This window comes from Macaca nemestrina, chromosome 2, assembly GCF_043159975.1.
Source record: "Macaca nemestrina isolate mMacNem1 chromosome 2, mMacNem.hap1, whole genome shotgun sequence".
Taxonomy (NCBI): Eukaryota; Metazoa; Chordata; class Mammalia; order Primates; family Cercopithecidae; genus Macaca; species Macaca nemestrina.
This window is the reverse complement of record NC_092126.1, coordinates 11,121,788-11,140,621: the sequence shown is the minus strand read 5'-3', so window position 1 is coordinate 11,140,621 and position 18,834 is coordinate 11,121,788. Positions and strand designations below refer to the sequence as shown.

General features: G+C 41.0%; 1 protein-coding gene across 8 annotated transcripts in view; it reads left to right on the top strand.

Annotated features, from left to right (window-relative positions):
- The window catches only part of LOC105470895 (ST6 beta-galactoside alpha-2,6-sialyltransferase 1), a 144,630-nt gene that overhangs the window by 98,111 nt on the left and 27,685 nt on the right, over positions 1–18,834 (top strand). For 7 of the 8 annotated variants that reach the window (XM_011723178.2, XM_011723179.2, XM_011723182.3 and 4 more), the window contains 2 exons: positions 11,378–11,509; positions 15,247–15,903. In XM_011723178.2, the coding sequence (XP_011721480.2) occupies positions 15,297–15,903 (607 nt within the window). In that variant the 5' untranslated portion in view covers positions 11,378–11,509; positions 15,247–15,296. Of the gene's footprint in view, positions 1–11,377; positions 11,510–11,541; positions 14,736–15,246; positions 15,904–18,834 lie in introns of those variants that run through there. The other variant, XM_071090679.1, reaches the window with a different exon arrangement.

Below are 18,834 nucleotides of genomic sequence, written 5' to 3'. Positions count from 1 at the left end.
CCCCAATATTCCCCCAACCTCCCAGACTACTTGGATCAGAATGATTGAGACAGAATTCAGGAGCCTGCATTTTAACAAGTGATTTTAATGATTTGGATGTGCTCTAAGTCTGAGAATCATTGTGTTCTGCAATGTTGCCTCCTCTCTACAGATAATAGATAAGAGGGTAAATAGTGAAGGGAGTGCAGTGTTTTATTCCAGCCCCCCTTCTTGCCTCCCCCTTCTTTTCTCAAAAAAAAAAAAAAAAAAGTTCAAAGGCTTCCTTTCTGTAGAAGCTCACTGACAGAACCTACTTTCCGGACTCAGCGCACTTCAACAAACAGGTATTGAGTGCAAACTGCAGGAGGCTGGATAGCTGTAGAGCTGACCACAAGATGCTCACAAGTAGTAGAGAGTGAGTGCAGGTAGGAAAAGGGCAGACCTAGGGCATTTCTATGCATAAGGTGGGGCAGAAGAGGAGGAGCCAGCAACGAGACCAGTAAGGCATTACTGGTAAGGCGGAGGAAAACCAGGAGAAGTGCAGGTTTTGGAAGCTAGGTGAAGAATATGCATTAAGGAAGAGGAGTGACGGACTGCTGATGAGCTAAATAAGATGAAGACTGAGCATTGACCATTTGGTTAGCACTGTGGAGATCGTGGAGGTCCTTGTGACTGACAAGATCAGGTTCATGGAGATAGGGGAGGCCTGATTGGAGTGGGTTCAAGTGAGAGTGGGAAGATGGCTATTGCAAACAAGCCTAGTCTCCTAGAAAGACAAGTCTTTCAGGGAGTTTTACTGTAAAGGAAAGAGAAATAAGGCATTTTAAAGAAGAGAAATGAGGTCAAGAGATTTAGGGTCAGGGCAGCAAAAGGGAGTTTATTTAGAACTCTGCAATGAATGACTCAATATGTGACTTCTGTAAAGTCGTGTATCTTTTAGTTAATTCCTTGAGTAGAATAGAAAGAATTGTCTATCGTGACTTTTTTCTTCGAGCTGTTTAAGTCTCCCCACTCCCAGACTATATCATTGTCTAAGAAGAAAGGAGTTTGAAAATCAGTCTTGTTATGTAGCTTAATTTGAATACATCCAAAAAATGACATTGCGTTTTTTTTCATATTTGCTGAATCTATTTTTTGGCTGGAGTATTTTAAAGTAGATTTTTAAAGTAGATTTCATCTCTTACTACTTCACATGCAAAGAGCAGGAGGACAGGGGATTGATCTCCCAAGGGAGGTCCCCCGATCCGAGTCACGGCACCAAAATGTCACGCGCGTCCGTGTGAAGAGACCACCAAACAGGCTTTGTGTGAGCAACATGGCTGTTTATTTCACCTGGGTGCAGGCAGGCTGAGTCCGAAAAGAGTCAGCCGTCATTTGTTTTTTATCCCATTTACCTGTTGATGAAACCAGTTCAGTTGTCCCATAGGAAGTCTTACCTTCTGGATTTGTCTGATAATTTGCCTATGGTGTTATTTAACTTGTTCTTCTTTCTTCTGTATTTCCTAAAAACTGGAATTGTATATGAAGGCTTGATAATATACAGATTAAACATTTTGGGCAAGAATTTTTCATAGGTGGTTAGCAGGGCATGGTGGTGCGTGCCTGTGATCCCAGCTACTCGGGAGGCTGAGGCAGGAGAGTAGCTTGAACCTGGGAGGCAGAGATTGCGGTGAATGGAGATTGAGCCAGTGTACTCCAGCCTGGGTGACAAAGCAAGACCTTGTCTCTTAAAAAAAAAAAAAAAAGAATTTTTCATAGGTGCTTCATATCACGTCACATCAAAAGGCACACACTGTCTAGACGTCTCACTGTTAATGATGCTAAAGGGCTGATCAGGATCAGGTGGTGGCTGCTTGACGCATGAGAGGTGTTTTGATTTTGCTTTTTAAGAGCAGCAGTGTGTCTATATGTTGATGGGACTAATCTTTGACAGAGGGATACTTATCAATAAAAAAAAGGGGGGAGGTTTTCTAGAACAACTTTCTTAAGTAAACAATAATGTGTAGGATCTAGTGGACAAGTGTTGGTTATTGTAAGTGTCGGACATAGCCAGTTCATCGATAGGGACGAGGCATATGGACATAAATGCATAAATGCAGATAAAGGGGGCTCTGTTAGGGGGTTTGAGGAAGTTCTAATCTGGCAGCTTTTGTTTTCTCCATGAACAAGTAGCAAATTCATCACAGGAGAGTGAGATTGAAAGGAGGAAGTCAGGTAGTGGGTGAGTGCCAGATGAATTGTCTGGAAAAGTAGCATGTGATTTCTGAGACGCATTAAGGACCTCCCGGCAGTTAGTGATCATAAACTTGAAGCGAAATCAGTAGGCATTGTTGTGCAATTTTCTCTAGCCGTGCTCAGTGGCATGTTTGCCCGTGTGGAGCAAAACAGAGGGTTGGATTTAACTGGGATTGGGTTTTAGCCAGTCATGTGTGATCAAAGAGGGCAAGGGACTCATTATAATGATTTTGACCATGGAATTTAAGCTGTGTAGGAAGGGAAGGAAGAATATGGGGAAAGTGAGGGACAGTGACAGATGGAAGGATTAACCACAGAAGCTTGTTGGAGTTGGGGTACTAATTGGAATAAGCTGCATGGACAGGAGTGGTAGTTGGAGATGGGATGCCTGAACTCAGGATTATGAAAGGTATTTTTGGGAAATAACAAGATCAGAGATACAACTCTGGGAGTGAGTGGCCGTGGTCACAATCACTGGGGTAGAGGAGATCAAAGGACTGTGAGGCCAGAGGACTAGAACATCCTATAGATGGGTATTCATATCACGAGGAGGTATGATAGAAACAGTGTTGGAGCTAAAATATTCAGGCAATGAAGCACAGTATTTTGGGTTGGGGAGAAGATGGCTGCAGCCAGTAAGCGGGGTCATAGGTAGCGGCGTCTGCACAGGGTCTCTGTGAGGATGACATGTGTTGATGCACGTGATACTCTTCACTTTGAGGCTGACAAACAGCATGTACTCAACAAGTGTTAGAGGTTCTCCATCTGAGTCTATGTGGCTCCAGTGAGTAGAGCTTAAAACACTGGCTTTATAGTTATTCATTTTTTATTTTATTTTTGAGATAGTCTTGCTCTGTTGCCCAGGCTGGATTGCAGTGGCACAATCTCAGCTCACTGCAACCTCTGCCTCCCGGGTTCAAGCAATCCTTCTGCCTCAGCCTCCCAAGTAGCTGGGATTACAGGCACCCACCACCACACCCAGCTAATTTTTGTATTTTTAGGGAAGATGGGGTTTCACCATGTTGGCCAGGCTGATCTTGAACTTCTAACCTCGAGTGATCTGTCCGCCTCGGCCTCCCAAAGTGCTAGGATTACAGGTGTGAGCCACCGTGCCCAGCTGCAACACGGGATTTATTTTTACAAGGAAGTTGATTTTCCTTAACTTTAAGATATTTCTAAGAGGCAGAGCTGCTCGCACAGTTGTGTGTGGTCTGGAGCGGTAGTAAATTCCCTGTCATTCAGTGTATCCAACAGGCAAAATGAACATTTGCAATGATGGTGCCGTCAAGGAGATTCTGGCAACTGAAGGTGATGGGTAGGTGGGTGGGAGGGAGTGACTCTAGCAATTGAAGGCAGTGGACAGCGAGGAGGGATGGTGTCAGGAGCTAGCTTCATTCTTGCATTCAAACATGACTGAGCATTTCCTAGCTGTGATCCAGGAGCTCTCAATCTGGTTAGGACAGATCCGCAAACAGATAAATGTCACATAGTTTGATGAGGGGAAGAATAGGCACCATGGAGTGAGGCTGATATCTCTGTGAGGCCAAGGAAGGCTTGAGAGTCAAGGAGCAGTTAAGCTGGTGTTGGAAGCTGAGTGGAAACAGCCCCATGGGAACAGCATGGGAAACGACACTAAGCTGAAGAACTTCTTGTGCAGAGCTGCAAAGGCATGAAAGAGTCTCCGACATTTAGAGTGCCATTCCACTTAATCTGGGCAAATTACTTATCTTCCCTGTCTCAGTTTCCCTGTTTGTCAAAATGGGGGTAGTAATGGTATCCACAGAGGAAGGGACGGTGGCTGTTGTAATCCCTTTGAGTGGATTATCTTTGTTTTTGAGACGGAGTCTCGCTCTGTCGCCCAGGCTGCAGTGCAATGGTGCGATCTCGGCTCACTGCAACCTCCACCTCCCGGGTTCAAGTGATTCTCCTACATCAGCCTCCTGAGTAGCTAAGATTACAGGCACCCACCACCACACCTGGCTAATTTTGTATTTTTAGTAGAGACGGAGTTTCACCATGTTGGCCAGGCTGGTCACGAACTCCTGACCTCAAGTCATCCACCTGCCTCGGCCTCCCAAAGTGCTGGGATTACAGGCATGAGCCACAGTACCCGGCCGAGTGGATTAACTTACTTGATTCTGTAAGTCACACTGTGAGGTAGGACTTCTTGTTATTACTATTTCTATTTTACAGATAAAGATGTCTTAAATCTTGAGTCTTAAGGGGTTGAGTAACTTGCTCAAAGTCAGGTATCTGGTGAAAGGCAGTTTGGGCTCTTGTCTTGATAAATCTGATTCCAAAGCTTGTATTGTTCATCCCTAAGCTATAGTCAGTGCTTGGCACATAGCTAGTGCTAAATAAATGGTAGTTGTTATTGCCAGGATTGCTAAAGTTTCTCACCCAGATTGTTGAGGGTTCTGTTATCACTTCTACAGCTGGTTAAAGATCCGTAGTGCTGCTATCTCATCCGCAGCAGGGACTAGTTTTGGAAAGCCCCCGTCACCTATGATAAACCTAGATAAGTTGCACCACTTTTGTTTCATTTGGTTGATTTTTGAGAATCTAAAGTGGAGAGTGATTTTTATCTTCTTAGAGGGCAAGGTGCTTTGAGCAGATGCAGTTGATGTGAGGGAGGAAGAGCTGGGGTTGATGCACTTTTCTGATGTCTGTGGGCTGTATCAAACAAAAAGTTTCATGTCCTGCCTGCCTGCTGGAGGATGGCAGCAAACCAGCATTCACAGGCAGGAGGTGTCATCCAGAAGTCTGGTGACTGCCCACAGTGTTTTCTACATGGGGCTGAGAAAGAGCCTCTTCCATGAGTGATGCTGGGAGTAAGAGCTGTCAACCCGTCACCCATTTATTCATTCAACAAATGCATACTGAGAGCTTATTACGTGCCAGACATTCATCTAGTGTCTAGAGATACTCCCTGGAAAGAATAGAGAAGAAAGTTGACAAGATTCCTGTTTCTGAAGCTTATATTTTTAGTGGAAGGAGACAAACTAATCAAATACTAAATGAAAGCCTACATAATTACAAACACTCACGCCACAAAGGAATTCATGCCATGCAAATGTCAGAAGGATAACTATCAGAGAAATTTTCTGACTCTTCCAAGGTTGCTGCCCAGAAATCCGTTCTTTGAGTTGATGAGGAGAGCCCCAAATGTTTTGACACAGGGCAGAGTGGCACCTCTCACTTTTTCCCTGGTAGTCATACCTAGGGCTTGCCTGCCTGCCTGCCTCCTGGTCATGAAGAGCTGGGGTTCTCCCAACTTGAACTCCTAGCCTTCAACAGAGGATTTTCTCTTGGCTCATGGGGTGAAGTTAAGTATGTCCATATGGCTTCCTCTTAGTTCTATTAATGCTAGATCTCCTAGGACAGGCCTTGAAGCCAGGTTAATATTGTGCAGCAAGTTGATACACAAGATCGAAGTGTATTTTTAGTATTGCCCCCAACAGTTTTGCCTTAATTATTCAAGTAACATAATAAAAATAATGAAGTTGGCTAGGCATGGGTGCTCATGCCTGTAATCCTAGCACTTTGGGAGGCCGAGGTGGGTGGAACACCTGAGGTCAGGAGTTCAAGACCAGCCTGGCCAACATGGTGAAACCCTGTCTCTACTAAAAACAAAAATTAGCTGGGTGTGGTGGCGGGTGCCTATATTACCCAGCTACTGGGGAGGCTGAGGCAGGAGAATCGCGTGAACCTGGGGAGCAGAGCTTGCAGTGAGAGACTCCATCTCAAAAACAAAGAAGAAAATAAAACAAAGGAAAATAAAACAAAGGAAAATAAAACAAAACAAAATATCTCAAAAACAAAGAAGAAAATAACAAAGGAATAACAAAGGAAGTCAAACTGATGAGAACTATCTTTCATCAGTTTACCCGTCAATGGTATTCAAGTCTCAACCATTTATATTTTTTCTAGACAGTTGGACATACATACCTTTTAGTCACCATCTGAGTACACAGATAACATTTTTTGTTTTGCTTTTTTCATTATAAGATTTTAAGTGTTTTATTCCCTATTACTATATAAATTCATACACAATTGTATAAATTATTTCAGGTGGCTATACCATGGTTTTCTTATTTCCTTATTGCTAGATGCTTAGTTGTTAACAGATTTGCACCTTGATAAATAAGTTTGACATTAAAAATTTTTATTTTTGGCAGTGTTATTAGGAAAGTTTATAGTGCTTAACACTTACTTCAAAAAGTTAGAAAGATCTCAAATTTACAACCTAATATTGCACACAGAGGAACTGGAAAAAATATTTACCCCAAAGCTGGCAGAAAAAGAAAAAAATAACTAAAATCAGAGCAGAACTGAACAAAATTGAGACTCAAAAATTCATACAAAGAATCAACAAAACCAAAAGTTGGTTCTTTGAAAGGATAAACAAGTTTGGTAAACTATTAGCTAGATTAACAAAAGAAGAAAAGAGAGAAGATACAAATGATCACAATCAGAAATGACAAATACGACATTACAACTAATCCCACAGAAATGTGAAAGATCTTTGGAGACTATCATTAATACCTCTGTTCACACAAAGTAGAAAATCTAGAAGAAATGGACACATTCCTGGAAACTCACAATCTTTCAAGATTGAATCAAGAAGAAATTGAAACCTGAACATACCAATATCAAGTTATGAAATTGAGTCAGTAATAAAAAACTTACCAATCAAAAAAAGCCCTGGACCAGATAAATTCATAGCCAAATTCTATCAGACGTACAAAAAAGAGCTGGTACCAGTCCTCCTGAAACTATTCCAAAAAAGTGAGGCAGACAGATCCCTTTCCAACTCATTCTATGAAGCCAGCATTACACTGATACCAAAACCTGGCAAAGACACAGTAAAAAAAGAAAACCACAGGCCCATATCTCTGATGAAAACAGATGTGAAAATCCTCAACAAAATACTAGCAAACCGAATCCAGCAGGACATCAAAAAGTTATCTCACTGTGATCAAGTAGGCTTCATTCCTGGGATGGAAGGTTGGTTTTACCTAGACACATTAATAAATGTGATTCACCTCATAAGCAGAATTAAAAACAAAAGCCATATGATCATCTCAATAGATGCAGAAAAAGATTTTGATAAAATTCAAAATCCCTTCATTATAAGAGCCTTCAAGAAACTAGGCATCAAAGGCACATACCTCAAAATAATAAGAATCATCTGTAACACACCCACAGTCAATATCATACTGAATGGGTAAAACCTGGAAACATTCTCCCTGAGAACTGAAACGAGGGATGCCCACTCTCACCACTTCTATTCGGCATCGTATTGGAAGTGCTGTCCAGAGCAATCAAACAAGAGAAAGAAGTAAAAGGCATCCAAACAGGAAAAGAACACAAACTGTCTCTCCTTGCTGACAATAGGATTCTATACCTAGAAAACTGTAAAGACACTGCCAAAAGGCTTCTGGAACTAATAAACGACTTCAGCAAAGCTTCAGGATAAGAAACCAGTGTATAAAAATTCATGGCATTTCCATAACCAGTAATTTTCAAGCTGAGAGTCAAATCAACAACACAATCCCATTTATAATAGTTGCAATAAAATGTTAAATACCTAGGAATACATCTAATCAAAGAAGTGAAATATCCCTCCAAGGAGAACTACAAAACTCTGCTGGAAGAAGTTATAGATGACACAAACTAATGGAAAAACATTTCGTGTTCATGGAGTGAAAGAATCAATATCATTAAAACAGCCACACTGCCCTAAGCAATCTGTAGATTCAACACTGTTCCTACCAAGCTACCAATGTCATTTTTCACAGAACTAGAAAAAAACTATCCTAAAATTCATGTGGAACCAAAAAAGAGTACAAATAGCTAAAGCAATTGTAAGCAAAAAGAACAAACTCAGAAGTATTCCAGTACCTGACTTAGAACCACACCGTAAGGCTGCAGTAACCAAAACAGCATGGTACTGGTACAAAAACAGACACATAGACGAATGGAACAGAATAGTGAACCTAGAAATAAAGCCACATACCTATAATCATCGGATCTTTAACACAGTCAACAAAAATAAGCAATGGGGGAAAGAACACCCTATTCAATAAATGATGCTGGAATAACTGGCTAGCTGTATGCAGAAGAATGAAACTAGATCCCTTCCTTATACCATATACAAAAATTAATTTAAGATCAATTAAAGATTTAAATGTGAGACCTCAAACTATAAGAATCCTAGAAGAAAACCTAGGAAACACCATTCTGGACATCAACCTTGGGAAAGGATTTATGACTAAGTACTTAAAAGCAACTGCAACAGAAACAAAAATTGACAAGTGGGAAGTAATTAAACTGAAGAGCTTTTGTGCAGCAAAAGAAACTATCAACAGAATAAACAGACAGCCTGCAGAATGGAAGAAAATATTTGCAAGCTATGAATCCAACAAGGGTCTAATATCCAGAATCTCTATAAGAAACTTAAAACAATTGAACAAGCAAAAAACAAATAACAACATTAAAAGGTGAGCAAAAGACATGAACAGACAATTCTCAAAAGATGCGTATAAGCTGCCAACAAATATGAAAAATGCTCAGTATCACTAATTATTAGAGAAATGCAAATCAGAAGCACAGTGAGATACCATCTCACATCAGTCAGAAAGGCTATTATTAAGTCAAAAATCACCAGATGCTAGGGAAGCTGCAGGGAAAGGGGAACATCTACACACTGTTGTTGAGAATGTAAATTAGTTCAGCCACCATGAAAAGCAGTTTGGAGATTTCTCAGAAAACTTAAAAACAGAACTACCATTTAACTCAGCAATCACATTGCTGGGTATATATCCAAAAGGAAATAAATGTTTCTACCAAAAAGAGACACGCACTTGTGTGTTTATTGCAGCACTATTCAGAAGAGCAAAGAATGAAATCACCCTAGGTGCCCAACAGTGGTGGATTGGATAAAGAAAATGTGGTACATATACACCGTGGAATACTACACAGCCATGAAAAAGAACAGAGCCATGCCCTTTGCAGCAACATGGATGCAACTGGAAGCCATTATCCTAAGCAAATTAATAATGCAGGAACAGAAAACCAAATACCATATGTTCTCATTTATAAGTGGGAGCTAAACAGTGAATACTGATAGACATAAAGATGGCAATAATAAACACTGGGCACTACAAGACGGGGGAGACAGGGGAAAGAGTTTAAAAACTAATTATTCAGTAATTGCATGGCAGGATCAGTCATACCCCAAGCCTCAGCATTGTGCAGTATACCCAAGTAACAAGCCTGCGTATGTACCCCCTGAATCTAACATAAAAGTTAAAATTATTTTTTAAAAAAAAAACCTTTTCTTCTTTGTACGCCTATTGCTGTATAGAACTCATTCTTTATCTCATTAATCCTCTTTCAACTGTCATCACAACTATGTAATGTAGAGAATCATTTTACATGTGGGGAAACTGAAGTGTATAATCTTTTTTACTTTTGAATTATTTATTTATTCACTCTTGCTCCTAGAAGTACAGTACGTGGTCCATAGCCAGGAGCTGTTAATTCTATGGCCTGAATACATTCTAGAAAGGTTAAATTAATTTATATGATCCTTTGAATGTATATCAGTTTAATTATAATCTGTCCAGCAACGAGTATTATGTAGAAAACTGCTGAGTAATGTAAATTCTATAAACTAGTTTTTTAGTATTCTAGTTGCCCCTCTTGGGTTTCTCTCAAGATTAACCATAACTTTATATGCTTGTTAACTGTGCTTTTTGTTTTGTGATATGTCTGTTCACATTGATTACTTCTTTATTTTGGGAAACTTTTACTACATTAATCCTTTTTATATTTTGACTTTTCCTTTTTATTGTAGTTACAGTATTTTTCATTGTATAGATGTTGAAATTTTCTTGCAACTGAATGTATTAAACTTTTCCTTTGCTGTTTTCCTACATTGCATCAAAAGAAGAAAGAGCTGACAAGTATATAATTATATTTTTAGCTGTTTTTTGTTGGTTTGTTTAGAGACAGGGTCTCACTCTGTCACCTAGGCTGGAGTGCAGTGGCGCTCATAGCTCACTGCAGCCTCTAACTCCTGGGCTCAAATGATCCTCCCTCTTCAGCCTCCTGAATACCTGGGACTACAGACATGCATGCCTGGCTTATTTTTAGCTTTCTAAAGTTATATTTTAATACTTTTGTACATTTTTTCAAAGTCAAAGAATAATGAATGTACATTTTAGAAATTTTGGAATATATGTCAAATGATAAAAAATGAAAACATCTATTATTCTTACCATTCTGGGTGTACTTTTTTCTAGTACTTTTTCACATTTTTTTAAATGTTTTTTTTTTTTTTTTTTTTTTTCTGAATTTGGATAGTATTTACAGTTTTATAGCCTATTTTTTCAGGTACAATTATACTGACTGAACTTTCATATATTATTAAATATTCTTTGAAAATAAATAATTTTTTGAAAATCTGTCTGAAGTTTATTTCAGGATGGACCTAATTGCTCCCTATTTATCTCCAAACCAGCGATTAAACAATCTGTTCTTCCCAGGTTGGTCCATGGTGGCTGCTTTAGCTTTCTAGCCCATTCTTATCTGGTGTCAAGTCTATTTCTTTCATTTTTTTTTTTTCTTTTGAGACAGAGTCTCTCTCTGTCGCTCAGGCTGGAGTGCAGTGGCATGATCTTGGCTCACTGCAAGCTCCACCTCCTGGGTTCAAGCAATTCTCCTGCTTCAGCCTCCCTTGTAGCTGGGACTACAGGGACTACAGGTAGGCGCCATCATGCCTGGCCAGTTTTTTTTTTGTATTTTAATAGAGATGGGGTTTCACCGTGTTAGCCAAGATGGTCTCGATCTCCTGTCCTCATGATCCTGATCTGCCCGCCTCAGCCTCCCAAAGTGCTGGGATTACAGGCGTGAGCCACCGCACCCAGCCGGTGTCAAGTGTATTTCTAGGCTATCTGTGCTGTTCACAGATCCAGAGCATTTCACCTTTAATATGCTTTTCTCTCTTTTTTTTTCCTGAGCCCTGGAGGTTTCCTGGGCTGAGACCTAGCCTAGCTCTGCAGAGGCACCTTTCCATCTTGTTAATGTTTAACCCTGCCTCTGCTGGAAAACAGCGCTCACCTTCTCTCTTTCTCTCTCTTGTTTTTTGCCTTTGCAGATGAGTTTTGATCATCCTGAGAAAAATGGGCCTTGGCCTCCAGACCCAATAAATCTTCCCTCCCATGGAGAATAGTGCTAATTCCTGAGGACCTGAAGGGCCTGCAGCCCCTGGGGGATTAACCAGAAGCAGGTAAGGAACACACAGAGGCATGGGCTAGCAAAGGGGTACATTCCTGAGTAAAAGCTGGTGTGGCAGATGTGCTGACAGGGAATCTCAGGATCTCAGTATCTGGCTACAGCTTTGCTGTTTTCTTTTTGTATACATTTTTTAGTCCTCTTTAACTGCTGATTCAATTTGGGTTTGGTTGTGGGGTATAGAGAAATGGCTTGTGCATTTCTATTAACTATAAGATTTAAGTTATTCTGTATTTCAGTCGACCATTCTGAGTTCCTACTACGTGCCACAAATGCAACTGGTATTGAGTATGTCGTGATGGGTGGGTCGGGACAGGATTTCCTTGCTTTGAGCATTGATTTCTGCTGGTTCAGTGTTGGCCGGTTCTTTGAAGGTGGTAATGCAAGTTGCTGTCTTCTTCCTCTAGGAGCCTCATGATGATTGTAAAGACTCTCTTATAAAATTGCATCAGTTCAGTAATCTTTCTTTGAGTATCCGCTCTGGCGCAGGCACTGTGCTGGGTACTAGGGTTTCAGAAAGGATGCCGGGAGGAGTTTTCCTTTAGCAGCAAAGTCAGGCATGTAAAGCAAGCATTACAGAGCACTGGCTGGCAGCAAAGGGGAACAAAGCTAGTGCGGAGGGGGAGGTGGCCTCCACTGACCTTCAGAAACAGAAAGGTGATGCTGTCAGAGCTGGGAAGCACATGGACAAGGAGAAAGGGTGCAGTCAGTGCAGACACCTGGATGCTTAAGAACACAGTCTGGTGTGATTGGAAAATTCAAAGCTTGGTCTGTTTTTCCAAAACATTTATAGAGAAAAGTTTGTACTCTTTTCCCTCAGTTGCACCATTTAGTGAAAGCTTCTTCAGACTCTGCCTTCTTCAAACAACTTGAGAGATGAGAGAGGGTCTTGCAGTTATAAGTGCCTGTGACCAGAAACTCTAGCTACCTGGTGGACTTGGAGCATCAACCAAGGGTGGTGTCAAGGGACCACAAGAGCCCTGATGTGGGATTTCAGATGAGTGCCCTGAGGCCATGACAGGGCACAGGCTGTGAAGGCTGAGGCCATCTGATGGTTGCAAGACTGTCATTGGACCCAGCTATTTGGAGGAACTCTTCTTTCCTGGGAAACCACACCTTGGAGAGTAGGTACTGGGCAGCCGCTCCCTGAGCCTCCAGTCCTGTGACAGTGAATCAGGCCCTTCCTGCCATGTTGTTTCATTCAGACATGTCAAAGTCAAGTTCCAAGTCCACTATTTCCAAATCACTCATGCAACTTTGAAAGTTACTTGTGTTTCCAAACCTCACAATACTCAGCTATAAATGGAGCTCATAAAATCTGCTGCCTATAGTAAGTCTGTAAAACCTTACTAATATGGAAACCTTAATACGGAAAGTCCCCTTGAGTGATAACGCAGTGCACAGCAGGGATGGCAGGCTTGTCTGCCACTGTCTGACAGATCAAGTTGCCTCTCTAGTGACCTTGAGTCCGACTTGATCACACTGACTTCTCACTGCCCCTTATCACAGATGCATGTCCTTGGGTGGAAAGATGATGAACTTTTAGAGTCAGATAGACCTGGGCTGGAATTCTGGTTCTAGAACTGATTTGCTGTTGATGTTGGAGAGACCCTAGAACCTTGCTAAGCCTCAGTTTTTTCATTTCCTAAAATAGGGTTGTCAATAACTCTATCATAGTGTTGTGGTAAAGGTTCAATGAGATATTGCAAGGAAAGTGACTACCATGTAGTAGGCCCTCCTTAAATGCTACTTGCCTTCTTTTCTCTGGTGTTTCTTCAGCTGTCATATGGTTATGTGATTACCTGTGTTGGGTATCTGTGGAAATTGAATTCCTTAGTTTCTTGGTAATACAAGCTTCCACCCTCCACTTCATGATCTTATATCTGAATTCTTCTTCCGCTGTGTGCATTTAATCATTTCCACAACTTCAGCAGTCCAGGATAGGAACCCATCATTCCCAGAGCCACTGGTTCCTGAGGTCTGGGATGGTGGAAGCACTGCTTTGGTTGGTACTGCCAATGGATTCCAGGAATGAGCTGGATGTCAGTTCATGAAGGAGTTCCCAGGGAAGAGCCTGGAGCTCGGGGCTGCTGAGTTATGGCTGCGGCTTCACACCACCGTCTTCACTATCCCCCATCACCTCCACATGGTCCCCAGGCTGAGCTGCTGCTGTCTCTGTTCAGAATACCTCCTGTGCTTTTTTGCTTACCTTGTTCAAATCCAATGAATACCATCCTCTTGTTTTGTGCTCCCGACACTTTGCAAATCACATAGGGCAGAGAGAATTATTCTAAAAAACTCAGGAGCAGAAATATTAAGTGACCTGTCCAAGGTCACCAAGAATGGGGATAAGAACCCAGGTTTTGTGAACACCCAGTCCAGTACTACTACTACCTTTTCCTGATATCCATAGAAGCAGGATCCATGGGAAGAGACCTCAGATCCCTAGTGGGTTAGCAAAACCCCGGAGGTGATTGCTTTGATTCACTATTGTAAATAAACCCAGTGAATGGGGAAAGAATGTAATGTTTTCCAAAAGATACAGACATTATTTGAGTTCAAAGTACTTCCAGTTTCCATTCAGTTACACAATAAATTCTGAGAAAACAAAGTAGGTGTTTACCCAGAAATAAAGAGGACAATTCAGTCTCTATTTGCTCAATGAAATCTATTTTCCAGAGCTTTTTGCAGTTCTGTGCATGTTGTAGTAGAAAGGTCATGGGTTATGGAATCAAGTCCACTTGGATTTGAACCTCAGTGCAACCATTTCCTCAGCTCTGTGAGCTTGGACACTTCCCTTGACTTTTCAGAGCCTCAGGTTGCTAATCCATAAAATGGAGATGATAACACCTTTAGGTTAGGAGATGCCCTTCATATTAGATTATGCTATGCTTGGTGCCCCCAGAGTTGTGTCTCATGGTGGCCCTGGTTATGGCGAAGTTAAGTGAAGTAACATCTAGCATGCTTAATGAATTTTTGTTTCCATTTCCTTAGTTGGCTGCATGTCTGCTATCTTACCTAGATTTCCTAGCCTCTATCATGAGGTGAGTCAGCTTCCTGTCTCCGTAGTGCTCTTCTTGCAGGGTACTGCACGAAACTATGTGGTGGAGATAACCCCTGATCTTCTCATGCAGGAGTCCAACATCGCAGCCCTTAGAGAGATGCGTCATAAGTCTATGGCATCATTTATAACGAGAAGTCTTTTTCTGGCTATTTTGAAGGTGTGTTGGCCACTTACTATTCTAGAAAGTTTAGGTTTGGTGATGTGAAACAGTCAGCCTGCTCTTTTGTATTCTGTTTTTTTGTTTTTGTTTTTCCAAGCTGCATGGCTTCATTTAACACATGTTGCAAGGCCCTAGGAACCGAATGATTTGCAAGGTGTGGTTTCTGACTTCAAGAAACTCAGAGTGTAGTCAGGGAGGTAGACAAAGGCAATCAGAAACTAATGTTCAGCATAGAAAAAGTAATGATAGGAGGACATATAATAAAGTGTTCATGGCTCAAGAGGAAGAGGGGAGTGTCCGAGGGACTACTGTCCACGTTCAAAGTCCAAATTGAGGCTGACTTTTGTCAAGAATTACTTAACAGGCTGCAGAGGTGGCTAGGAGGTAGACCAGGGCTGGAATTCAAGTCACCTCACTTGAAATCTATTGATCAGTCCATCGCTCCACCTCATGCCACATTGGGTTTTTCTTCACATCATTTGTGTTTTCTTTGTCTCACTTTTTTTAGGCTTGTTTTCCTGCTCAGAACAAAGTGGCTTCCCTGAACACATCTTCATTATGATTCACACCAACTTGAAGAAGAAGTTCAGCTGCTGTGTCCTGGTCTTTCTTCTGTTTGCAGTCATCTGTGTGTGGAAGGAAAAGAAGAAAGGGAGTTACTATGATTCCTTTAAATTGCAAACCAAGGAATTCCAGGTGTTGAAGAGTCTGGGGAAATTGGCCATGGGGTCTGATTCCCAGTCTGTATCCTCAAGCAGCACCCAGGACCCCCACAGGGGCCGCCAGGCCCTCGGCAGTCTCAGAGACATACCCAAGGCCAAACCAGAGGCCTTCTTCCAGGTGTGGAACAAGGACAGCTCTTCCAAAAACCTTATCCCTAGGCTGCAAAAGATCTGGAAGAATTACCTAAGCATGAACAAGTACAAAGTGTCCTACAAGGGGCCAGGACCAGGCATCAAGTTCAGTGCAGAGGCCCTGCGCTGCCACCTCCGGGACCACGTGAATGTATCCATGGTAGAGGCCACAGATTTTCCCTTCAATACCTCTGAATGGGAGGGTTATCTGCCCAAGGACAATATTAGGACCAAGGCTGGGCCTTGGGGCAGGTGTGCTGTTGTGTCATCAGCGGGATCTCTGAAGTCCTCCCAACTAGGCAGAGAAATCGGTATGTTCTGGGCTTGTTCTGTGAATGGCAGTGCTTATTGGGACTGGCTGGGCATATTGATGGTATGGGAGACAAGTGGCCCAAGTGTGGCTCAGTGGACCGGTGGAGTGGGCCCAGGGCAGTGTTTTTTCAGAGTCACAAGTGACACAGAGGGAGTTGAACAGATGGCACTCTAGGCCCCCAGCATCTTTATCAATTTGAAGAGTTTCATTATTGTTTCCTAATATTTTTAGTTGATATATAATAATTATATATATTTATGGGGATATTTTGATACATGTACTCAATGTGTAATGATCCAATCAAGGTAATTAGAATATCTGCCACCTTGAACATTTATTGCTTCTTTGTGTTGGGAACAGAATAGTTTTATTTTGTTCTGTTTTAAATATTGGAATTGTGCAGAAGATTTCATCTGAAAAGAGAGTTCCGCTGCTACCAATAATCAAAAGCCTACAATTGACCTTTGAAAAGACTTGAAGCATAGATCTCTACATCATTTCCAGGTTCTGAAATTCTGTTGTTTTACCTGATTAATGGAGGACTCTATTGGCCTCAACAACCTGGGTAATTTTCAGCTTTTCTCTTTGAAAAGATTTAATTGGGTCAGCAAGTCTTAACTGTGGGCTATGGACCAACTTCAGAGGGTCATAAATCCCTGCGATTGCACGTAAAAATATCTGTGGATTAGGTGTGTATAATGTGTGTGTGTGTGTGAGTGTGTGTGTATGTGTATGTATATGTACATGTGTATGTATGTATATGCATGTATATGTGTATGTACATGTATGTGTATGTATGTGTGTGTATGTGTATGTATATGTACATGTGTATGTATGTGTATGTATATGTACATGTGTATGCATGTGTATGTATATGTATGTATATGTGTGTATATGTACGTGTGTGTATGTATAGGTATGTATATGTGTATGTATATGTACATGTGTATGTATGTATATGTATATGTGTATGTATGTGTGTATGTATATGTACATGTATATGTAGGTATATATGTATGTACATGTATGTGTATGTATGTATATGTGTATGTATATGTGCATGTATAGGTATGTATATGTGCATGTGTATGTATATGTGTATGTGTTTGTATATGTATATGTGTATGTGTATGTATATGTGTATGTGTGTCTGTGCATTTTTCCAGGAAGGGAGCTTGTAGATTGCAGTTTATTCTCTAAGGGATCTGTGACCCAAAAAGGTTTCAGAGTCACTGGTCACAATATATTAATTTGCTTTTCTTGAAACCCTTTGTAGTGAATCAAGATAGAAAGTCTCTCTATATTTGTAAACCTGTGTAACAGAGAGCCTTATTTCTCTTATGCTGAATGTGTTTTCCATTATTTGAAATGAATCAGCTAAAGAAAGCAAAGCACAGGAAGCTGTGCTCCCCTGTCAGCCTGGAGGTACTGGAGCAGGTGAGGTCATATGTCTCCTTTTTTATTTCCTTCATTGGATTGCCAGGAAAAATGGTCTGAAACCCAGAACAGGCTCTCAAAGAAGAAAAGTAGGCCCAAATTGGATTCTCTAGAGCAGAAATAAATGGTGAGATCACAGTTTCTACCTCCCCAAATAGGCAGCTGCCCTGCTGGCCAGCCCCACCTCAACTTTTGCTTCTGTACTTTTGTTTTTTCTTGGACTTTGTTTTCAAGAAACTAAATGTGATTGGTTTTTGTTCATCCATAATGGAGCGAAGTTTCTTTCTTTCTTCTCCATTTTTGCTGCTTATGTTTGGGATATCCTAGGTATTAGCTGATCCTTGTTCTTCATGTCAAAGTTAACATTGCGTGCCTGGCTGAAATTATACTGAAGTTTGAGACAGGGCCTGATACCTCTGTGAACTGGAACTACAGCTTTAATTTTATGCACTCCTTAAAGGTTTAGAGTGGTTTAAATAAACATTAATAATAAAAATAATATTTTTCTATAGACTGCAGTTTCAACTTCAAAATAAGGATTTCCACAGAAGGACTTTGATTCTGAGATGTAATAAAAATTACATGTTAGACTTCGAATGTTCTGCTGTTATAGGGTATATATCTTCTTGGCATTTTGTCTAACAAATATTTTAAGACATTCATTCATGTATTCTTTTACTTATTCATGGATTCATCAACAATACAAAGGGGAAGGGGAGGGGGAAAGGAAAGGCCCTTTGTTGAAGCCTGAGTTGCAGGCAGCGTGCCAGGCCCATACACTTCCTCCTGCATCTGGAATTTGTTGAGTCTCTTCCCAACTATTGAATGGATCAGATTATTTCAAATGGTTTTCTTTTACAAATAACATTGCTGACAAGCAGGGTTTTTGTGCAGATAACTTAGGTGACCACTGTTGACATTCAACAGGGAAATATCCTCAGAAGTGAGGCTAGAAGACACGAGTAAGAGACATTTTATGATTTTTTTTTTTTTGTCCGTAGCAAGATTTTCTATCAGAGAGAGTGTAATAACACACTCTGCCTCCAGCAGTCTCACAAACCAGCCAATGGTGGGCTCAGTCATTTTCAGTTATTTTTGATAGTTTACTCATACATGTTAAGTATCTTAGATTTGCTGGAATTTTCATGTTAAACAGTAGCATAATTTTAAAACACTATCATTAATATAACTGATGCTTATTATGCATCTGCTGTGCATAACATGCCTTGCTCTTTTCATCCTCCCAGAAGTCCTGTGAGGTTGATAAGATAATTGGTCTCATTTTGCTGCAGAGCTAAATGCAGAGGCTCAAGTGCTTACACCACTGGCTAATAGCAGACTGGGGTTTGAAAGCAGAGTGCTTGCTTCAAAGACTCCACTCTTAGCGCCTGTGCTGTTGTGCCTCGTAATAATTGTAGCTTCGCAATAAAATTTGGTGTGATTATTCTTTTGTTATGTTAAAAAATTTCTTATATTCCTGTCTATTAGCTGT